General features: G+C 42.5%; 1 protein-coding gene across 1 annotated transcript; it reads right to left on the reverse strand.

Annotated features, from left to right (window-relative positions):
• IL36B (interleukin 36 beta) lies at window positions 1–2,912 on the reverse strand. The gene is made up of 3 exons (XM_039463888.1): window positions 2,849–2,912; window positions 989–1,132; window positions 1–161 (listed from the first exon to the last, which is right to left on the reverse strand). The coding sequence occupies exons 1-3, from the start codon at window positions 2,910–2,912 to the stop codon at window positions 1–3; spliced, it is 369 nt and encodes a 122-aa protein (XP_039319822.1).
• Between the last annotated feature and the right edge of the window lie 7,138 nt (window positions 2,913–10,050).

Here is a 10,050-nt window from a genome sequence, read left to right on the forward strand (position 1 = left end):
CTAGGTTAGAATGATGGGCTCTCCTGTTGTGGAGGAGGGGGCTGTGAACCAGCCAGGATAAGAGACTAACTGAAAGAGAGAGGTGGAGCCTTCTTTATTGTGGAAAAAGAGAAAGGACTTCTCTGCTTTGTTCTCCATGTACAGGTCCATATATTTTTCGCCTAGGGGTGGAAAAGAGGCTCGTTAGAGAGGAAGGTGGGAGGAGGAAGCTAAAGTAACTCAGCCCTGAGTGTACAACAGGAGAGTCACTGCTGCCCCCAAAGGAAGGGACAGAGGCTCGGGACACAGGCAGATAAAGCAGGGCATCAGGCTGTTAAAACAGGGAATTCGCTCGGTTTCCACAGCCTAGCTCCTCCCCAGGATCCTCTGACACAAGGTGCTTCTGACTCTTTGAAGCATCATTGTCTTCTCTGGAACAGAGGGAAGTTTAAACGTCTTTTTGGTGCTCTTGGGATGCATTTATTTGCAGGTTCAGGCCAGTCTTGCTGTATTCTCAACCCCCAAGTGGGCTTATACATTACAACTTTCATCAATAGTAGAAGGATTAGGTTCATAACTATGATATTGCCTTGGTAAGATTTGTGTGTTTATGGTACACAGACCATAAACACGTAATCTGCAAAATTCACATTAACAATCTCTTGTTGTCTCCTCTGCTGTGCAGTGGCCTTTGCTTTAGTGAGAGCATCTTAGAGGATTTCCAGAAGGTAGTTAATCAGGACTGAGAATGGAGAAAGTACTGTTCTTTGTCTTTTCTGAAACATTCCTGTGTGTTTGCTATCTTTCAGAGGATCTATGCTCTGACATTAAAAAAAGTGTTATCTCCATTCTAAAGGTAGCATTTATAGATTTGGGGATAAGCCAAGTCAGAATTATTTTCCTACTTTGAATAATCCAGAACTGCAACAATATTACTTTTATTCAACAACATATTAAATGAAATCAAAAGTTCATTTGACGGTACTTCTCTCATTAGCTGCACAATGACTCACCTTAAGCTGCAAAGTAGGCTTGCCCTGAATTTCTGCACAGAAGAGACGGAGCTCTTTTCCCTTGATTCCCAGGTAAACTACATTACCCTTTTTCTCATCACCAAATTCTGTCTCTCTACAGGCTGTTAAATCAAGAGTGACTGGAAACACAAAGGAAAATGGAGAAGATGTTAGGCTCCAAGTAGCGTGAAGTTTCAGTCTTTCTGGTCTGACACTTAGTTACTCCTCCCAGGCAGGGAATAGTGACAGTCTCCTCCCAGACGGGCTCTTTCCATTAGCTATGTGGCAGAGACCCTCCATCACCCTCCTCAAACCCATTTTGTTTTTCTTCCTTATTATCAGAACCCCAGTTGTTACCAGGACACATTGCTTCCCAAAAATAAAGGTAAAATTTCCTACCACCCTTGCAGCAAAACGTGGTCATTTGCTTAAGATGTAGCCCATGAGATAAATGTGAGGAGCTCATATCTCATGGGCCACAGCATGAGATGGGATGGGAGCTACACAGATAAAGTGAGAGGAAGGCAGTGAGAATATAATGGCAGTGGTCTCCAGGTAAGAGATGATGTCATCTTAGAAATCAGCCATGTTTTGCACCCAGACCTATCAGTCTTTGCTAATAGATTGGATGGAGAGTGAGGGAAAGGAGGAATCAAGGATGTCTCCTGTATTTCTGGCTCAAGGAAATGAAGTGGATGGAAGTGCCACTAACAGAGACTATGAATGGTTTTGAGAAGACAGACGCATAGTTCCACTTAGAATACATGAAGTTAGAGGTTTCTGAGAGGACCTCAAAAGGATGTGGATAAGCTATTCAGAGAGGAGATCAGTGTTTGAAGTGTAAATGGAAGAGTAAATGAGCGTAGGGGTGATTCATCAATCCATAAGACCAGCTCACTACCCATTTACAGGGTTCGTAAATGATGGCTGGTTGAGAACATTCAATGTTCCTCATGAACATTTATGAGAAGGAATGTTCTTATAGAAGGAGAAGATGTAGAGTATTCAAGAAGGAAATGGTTCATTACACTAATAAGCTGAGGGCCAAATAGAATGGGGACCAATAAGCATCCTTTTGGTTTGAGTATTTGAAGGTCATGGGTGAGATAAGATGTTGGGGGAGTAGTCAGAGTAACCCAGACATTAGAATGTTTGGATGTAAGGATGACTAGGAGGTGAAGCAGATGCAAACTATGCAGCCAGCTCTCATGAAGTTTGGCTATGATTGGCATAAGAAAATGTGTTGATAGGAATAAAATGTGGGAATCAAGAAGGTTTTAGCAGTAAGATTGGTGATATTAAATTACAGCATGTCTGACGGCAATAGAAAGGGTCCAGTAAACAAAGGTGGAATTTGCAGGGAAGCAAGGAATTAAATCAAACATTGATGTTCTGGAGAAAGGGAAAGAAGCTGAGATGGACTGCCTTTTGATGGGAGGAAGGACTATTTCCCCATTATTAGAAAAGCGGATGCCAACTTGGAAAGCTGTGTAGGTTTGGTTGTGGAAAGACCATGGAGTTTGAATCTCAGGACATAGGTAGCCATGTTTGGAAACTGAAGGAGAGAAACTCCAAGGGGAAGGTCAGCTGTTGCTTGAATGGATAAGCCCTTCTAATCTGAAGATATTTTATTTTGGTAAGAGGAGCTGTCAACTCCTTGCACCGTCATTTCTAGATATGGGATTTCCTTTGTCAAAAAGAATCATAGTGCCATTTCTCACTTGACCTTCTTCTGACCATTGGGCTGGTGCCTAGAAGTGGGCAAGGTCCAGGGCCAGCCTTGTGCAAGCTCAGCCTCGTTCCTGGTGAAGCTGGCATCCACTCAAGAAACAACAGTGGGCTTGACTGTCATTCACCAGGCTTAACACTTCTGCTAACAGGAGGTGCTGTTAAAGAATTTCCACTCAGGACCCACATCATCTTTTGAGAATCATGAATAAGATAGGATTTGGGTGCTACCTCCACTGCCAGATGACAAAAATGCACAAAATACATGTGAGGTTATCAACTTCAGGACTCCAGTTGCATCCTGGTGTTAATGGCTTTTGAGTTTCTGGAGAGAGTCTTATTGCTCTGAGAAGCAGTGGCTATAAAGATAAATAGAGGGGAGATAGGGCAGGGGCTAGTTTGTGAATCAAAGCATCTGAAAGGATCTATGTGCAATCACAGTCCCAAGATTCACCTTTTTCTAGGGCTATTAGTGACTTGTCCTTTGCCAAATGATAAAATATCTAGGTTTTAACAAAACCCCATAATATTTAAATTAGTTATCAGTATGTTGTTTTTAAAAAAGTCCTCTTATCAAAATAAACAAGGAATTCTAAATACAGATAACAACAAAAGAGCTAAATGCCCTGAGATTTTCAAAGGCTGTTTTATGAACTGAGTTTATTATTATTATTATTATTATACTTTAAGTGCTTGGGTATATGTGCAGATTGTGCGGGATTGTTACATAGGTATACACGTGCCATGGTGGTTTGCTACATCCGCACCCCCGTCACCTACATTAGGTATTTCTCCTAATGTTATCCCTCCCCAATCTCCTCACCCTCTGTTCCCTCTCCCCTAGCTCCCCTAATCTCCCCAACAGGCCCCAATGTGTGATGTTCCCCTCCCTGTGTCCATGTGTTCTCATTGCTCAACACCTGCTTATGAGTGAGAACACGTGGTGTTTGGTTTTCTGTTCTTGTGTCAGTTTGCTGAGAATGATAGTTTCCAACTTCATCCATGTTCCTGCCAAGGACATGAACTCATCCTTTTTATGGCTGCATAGTATTCCATGTGCCACATTTTCTTTATCCAGTCTATCATTGATGGGCATTTGGATTGGTCCCAAGTCTTTGCTATTGTAAACAGTGCCACAATGAACATATGCATGTGTGTGTCTTTATAATAGAATGATTTATAATCTTTTGGGTATATACCCAGTAGTGGGATTGCAGGGTCAAATGGCATCTCTGTTTCTAGATCCTTGAGGAATTGCCACATTGTCTTCCACAATGGTTGAACTAATTTACCCTCCCACTAACAGTGTAAAAGAGGATTTCTCCACATCCTCTCCAGCAACTGTTTTCTCCAGATTTTTTAATGATTGCCATTCTAACTGGCATGAGATGATATCTCAATGTGGTTTTGATTTGCATTTCTCTAATGACCAGTGATGATGAACATTTTTTCACATGTTTGTTGGCTGCATAAATGTCTTCTTTTGAAAAGTGTCTGTTCATATCCTTTGCCCACTTTGGGATGGGTTTGTTTTTTACCTTGTAAATTTGTTTAAGTTCTTTGTAGATTCTGAATATTAGCCCTTTGTCGGTTGGGTAGATTGCAAAATTTTTTTTCCCATTCTGTTGGTTGCTGGTTCATGCTAATGTTTGTTTCTTTTGCTGTGCAGAAGCTCTTAAGTTTAATTAAATCCTAATTATCTGTTTTGGTTTTTGTTGCTACTGCTTTTGGTGTTTTAGTCATGAAGTCCTTGCCTATGCCTATGTCCCGAATGGTATTGCCTAGTTTTTCTTCTAGAGTTTTTATGGTGTTAGTTCTTATGTTTAAATTTTTAATCCATCTGGAATTAATTTTTGTATAATGTGTAGGGAAGGGGTCAGTTTCAGCTTTCTGCACATGGCTAACTAGTTTTCCCAACACCATTTATTAAACAGGGAATCCTTTCCCCATTGCTTGTTTTTGTCAGGTTTGTCAAAGATCAGATGGTCACAGATGTGTGGCGTTACTTCCGAGGCCTCTGTTCTGTTCCATTGGTCTATATCTCTGTTTTGGTACCAGTACCATGCTGTTTTGATTGCTATAGCCTTGTAATATGGTTTGAAGTCAGGTAGTGTGATGCCTCCAGCTTTGTTTTTATTGCTCAGGATTGTCTTGGCTATGTGGGCTCTTTTTTGGTTCCATACGAAGTTTAAGGTGGTTTTTTCCATGAACTGACTGTTTTAGCAAGAGTGAATATATTTATAGCTTAGCAAATGATAGGGGTCCTTCCATCCTATTGTCTTTGATGAGGTCGGTTGCAGATATTTCCAAGCTCATTTGCAATTCACTGCTTATGTGGGTTCATGATGTCTTCAGAGCCTTTTGTGAAGAGGACAAGGTAGATCAGATGATGGGAAGGAGTTTGTCAACAGCTGGCCATGTGACAAAAGGAGAGAAGAAAAATGTTATCCTTATTTTCTCCTCTCCCCCTACAATTTTACTGTAAAAATTCTTTAAAGACAACTGCCTCAAGAGCCTCTCCCAGATGCATATTTGAGAATAATGATGGGTACAGCATATTTCAAGGTGAGAAAACCCTGAACTGAAGCTCCCATCTCTGTTATGGCTGGCATAGTCCTATGTCTCCAGGCTGTGATGGTCTTGGCATACATTCCATTAATCACATCTGGCATTGTTAGGAGATTCCAATACATCACCACAGGCACCTTCTAGTGCTCTGAGTCTCATGAGTTGAGAGGAAGGAGGGAGTGTGTGTGTGTCTCCATTTTAGCCCTCCACATAGTGGGTTAATCTCTACTTTTCCTGACTTCAAGCTGAACACTCTTAAGTAATTGGTAGCTAACCTGCCTCACTGAGTCCGTCTTGCTCCATTCTTCAACCAAGGAGGCATCTGTAAGTATCCTGCACATGGCCATTGATGGGCCTCATGAGGTGCTTTGACTATTAGGGGTCATCAGCCTCTTTCTGGCTAGGGCACCAGAACAGTCCCCAAGAATATCACAGACCCTCCATAACGAGAACCAGTTGTTCACAACCCTCCTTCCCTCAGGATCCTTGATGTCTGACTCAATAGTTGTTCCTACACGGTGGGTAAACAGATCACCAACTTGCACCCTTGTAAGCAGCCCTTGTAAGCCCTTTGACACCCTTGTAAGCCCTTTGACAAGACTCCCAGAGGTACCCTAAGACTAGACACACAGAAGTGAAAGAAGTTCCCCATACCTGGCTTCTGAGCAGCAGAAGTTACCTTTAGCAAGAGATGCTCTTATCCCCAGCTCAAAGTCTAGGCTCTAGCTGCATGAAAGTGTTCTGAAAACTGTCCCAAGACTCCCAGGCCTCTTAGTGACCAAGGAAAGAGCATCCTCTCCTGCCCTTGGGTGTGTTCATTTTGTAAAGAAAGCCTATAGGGCCCGAAAGTCTTATGAGGCTCTGGATGAGTGATAGTGGAGTAACACGAGTGTAACTGGTCTGTGCTTCCTGACTAACAAGAGCAGAACCACCATCAGAAAACAGCAATGAGGAAATGCAGATTAGACCAGAAGGTGAGTTGAGGAGAATGCCTTTACTGGTCTTCCTTGGAGGCAGAGGTGTGACTCTCTTGAGTCACTAAACTGCATGAAGCCATTGCTGTGTTTGCCTCTGATGTTAGGCCAATCACACAGAACTCCTTGCAAAAGTTTTACACACCCACTGTGTCACATTCATATTGTACAAATATCGAGAGCTTATTCTGTTTCTGATAGAAGTTGCAAGAGCTTGACCTGAATAAGTTTTTAATCTTCACACACAACTCTTTAGGGGCCATTAATCTTATTTCTCATGTAAGAAAACAGAGGCTCTGAAGGATGACAGAACATGCCTAAAGTCATACAGCTACTAAGACATGTAGCCAAGTTAGAAGCCAAGTCTCTCTATTCTCAACCATTACGTGACAAGCCTTCTGTGAGTCATAGTCTCCTGCATGCTGCACTAGCTGGAACACAGGTCTTGCTTTCAGTTGTGGATACTGAAAAATCCATAATGCGTCCAGGAGAGGAGAGACTCCCAGCACCAGCAGAGCCTAAAGAAACTGGGGGGTCACATTCTTTGGAAGAATTTGGCAGAAACCCCCACCCCGACTAAGAACTTTTAGACACTTAAAAGTTTAGAAGACTGAAGGCTCTCATGACTCCATGCAAATAAGCCAGTGGTTGGCAGAAGGGTTGAAATAATGAGATTTTCTCCAAGGGATCAATGTGTCAAGTAATGGGATATCTAACCATCAAAAGAATTTGAACCTGGGAGCTATTTAAGTCCTGTGAGCACCTCATGATAGAGACAGGCAAGGTGACACTGATGGTCACACTGTCCAAAAAACTACACACACTGTGTACTGAAATCAAAGGAAACCAGACTGTACCAGAAGTGTGGGAACCCCTCCCTCTGGAAACCTAAAGACAGTGCTGCCAGAACGATGCCTTTCCTATCCTTTCCTATGCATTTTCTTGGCCCCCAACATCTCAGCACTGGTAGGGGAACATGATCCATGCACCTATGCCCACCATCCTGAGAAGAACTTCTGAAAAAAAAAAAACAAAAAACAAAAAACAAGGAAGTGAAGTTTGACTGGGATGTTGTTAGAAGACCTCATATCCAGTGAGAAAAAAGCAAGCGAATATTGCAATATCGAAAGTAGAAATTAAAGAAGAAAAGGAAAGAAAGAGAGAAATATTTTGATGTTTATGCCTAGATGACTTGCTGGTTAATAAATGGATTAGCTAAATAAATGAGTTAGGTAGAGAAATAGATTAAGAAGAGGACAATCCCAAGAATCACAAAATAGTGGCTTCACTCAGGGAGGGAGTTTGAAGATTCTAGGATGAAGCTGTATTTCTGGAATAGAGAATGCCTTTCCCGACTGGATCAAGGATTGGTATAAAAGAAGGGAAGTGGTTGTTCAGGAGAATGGGATTTGGTGGGGAAGACATGAAGACATGCCAGGGCTCTGTTGTTTGTGATTTTGAACTTTTTGATTCTTTTTTTTTTTTTTTTTTTGAGAGAGAGAGAGTCTTGCTCTGTCGCCCAGGCTGGAATGCAGTGGTGTGATCTTGGCTCACTGAAACCTCCTTCTCCCAGGTTCAAGAGATTTTCCTACCTCAGCCTCTCAAGTAGCTGGGATCACAGGCATGTGCCACCACATCTGGCTCATTTTTTGTATTTTTTGTAGACATGAGTTTCGCCATGTTGGCCAGCCTGGCCTTGAACTCCTGACCTCAAGTGATTCACCTACCTTGGGCTCCCAAAGTGCTGGAATTCAGGCACGACCCACTGTACATGGCCTGATTTTATATTATTTTTAAATATATGCTTGTATTGTTATGAAAAAGATTAAAACTAGTTAGTCACATTCTGTGCCCTCATTTTATTTATCATCTTGCTTTCTTTTTTTTTTTTTTTTCCACCAAGTGGGTGCTGAGTCTTCTTTAAGGAGATAAATATAGGAAATTTAGGAGGGCTTATTCAACCATACACCATGGCATCTTTCCTCTTTTCATTCAGAGAGAAAAATAAATATTTGATGAATGCAGCCGAGGGCACCAACTCTTGATATGAAGCTCAGTTTTCATTCCCAGGTTGGAGTTTCTGACTCAGGCTCTGTCCTTCCTGGTGACAAAGTCAGTAATGAGCAGGAATTTCCTCCTCCTGCACCCAGGAAGAACACATTTCTGTGGGTGCCAAAATAGCTCAATTCCTGGATAAGCCACACTCAGGTTTTCAGAAGCCTGTGAACCATAGAATGAGTAAGCATTTGATCCTGCCCCGAGCGCCTCATCCTGGTTCTTTAGGCTGAGAGCCCAGGTGCTCCTTTACTGGCGTGGTGGAAGGTGAATGATGTCAAAGGCCCAGCCTTGGTGATTCAGCCGGTCAGAAGGGACCGCATTGGGCCAGAAAAAATCTAGGTCAGCACTGACCTATGCAGCCTGCCTCCCCTGCCTGCATCCCACCTGCAGGGAATTTGCCCTTCTCCGACTCTCCAGTCTGGGGAATGTAATAGTTACAGTAACTGTGGGCAGCACAATTGCTAAGATCCAGCTGAAACTGTGGAGTTGAAGGAGCTTTGGCTCTGAATTCCTCCTTTGACTCTTAGGTGTGCTCAGGAGTGCTTGAGAACCAGGTGGCCTCTCCCTCTTTCCCTCCCCATGATGATCGTGAGTGTCTGTGTGGATCAGCGACCACAGATGGAGGCACCTGTGGCTCTCAACATCCACGAGGCTGTGTGTCCACTGTGTCCATGTCCTTCCCTGTCACAGGCCCCAGGGATGTTCCCAGCACACAGCCACTTTCCAGTTAATTGGAGTTCCCTGACACTTCCCTGTGGATTCACAGAGTGCAACCTTGTGCTTTTTTTTTTTAGAAGAGCCCCTCATTTAGAAAATCCAATTGGTCTATACTTTGTTTTCATACAGTCTTCATATCATAATATGAATGATAGAAATTTTCTATGTCCTTATGATTGTCCTTCTATGTTTTAACATCATTTTGTACACACATAAGTACTTTTTAGGCAATTGGCCTTAATAACCATCAGATTCTATGCTGTGGAGGTAAATTCTTATCAACATTATATTACATTTTATGTGTTGATTTCAAATTAGGTTAGGTTAATTAAAGAAGTGAGTGGCTGATATTACTAAAGTTGCATAGATAATTTAGGTTTCTTTCTTTAGTTTATGCTTCACAATTAGGGTAGATCTGAGTAAGAGGAGTGTTTGGTGAGCCTTGAACCCTGACATTTGAAGTCTGATAGTACTGGTCCTCCTTGGGTCCTCCTTAGCTTCAAAGGTCCTTCCCTGGAACTTACAAAACCTTAAGTGGGACTGAGATATTTCCAGAGAACAGACTGTATTGATAATTTGGGCCAGGAGGTAGCTTGGGATCTGAGCTTTTCACTTTCCAGACAGGGATGATGCTTTTCTTCTTGCTGCAAGTTGTTGAAAGAGAGGCCTTCTGAGAACAGAACCCCTGGACCAGATCCTGAATCCCAGCTCTAGAGTGCTCCTCACTGCTGACTGAGCTCAGATAGCTGCCCAGTGCCTACTCTGGCTATTCTGCACCAGACTTCATCCTGTGCCACTTCTGTTTCTGTGAAGGTAGAGGAGCCTTCGTACTAGGAAGTCTGAAATGGTTCTAGGTTTTCCCATTCGCTTTCAACAAATCTCTCCTTCATGCTTCCTCTTTAGAAGGTTGAGTTCCAAAAAGAAAGTAGTTTTCTGGTAGATTTCAAGCGCAGCTGTGACCTCTAGTTGTTTCCCTGTGGTATTTCATGCAGAGTGAGATGTGCGGTTCTGGG

The sequence above is a fragment of the Saimiri boliviensis genome, chromosome 1 (genome assembly GCF_048565385.1).
Source record: "Saimiri boliviensis isolate mSaiBol1 chromosome 1, mSaiBol1.pri, whole genome shotgun sequence".
In the NCBI taxonomy this organism is placed as follows: Eukaryota; Metazoa; Chordata; class Mammalia; order Primates; family Cebidae; genus Saimiri; species Saimiri boliviensis.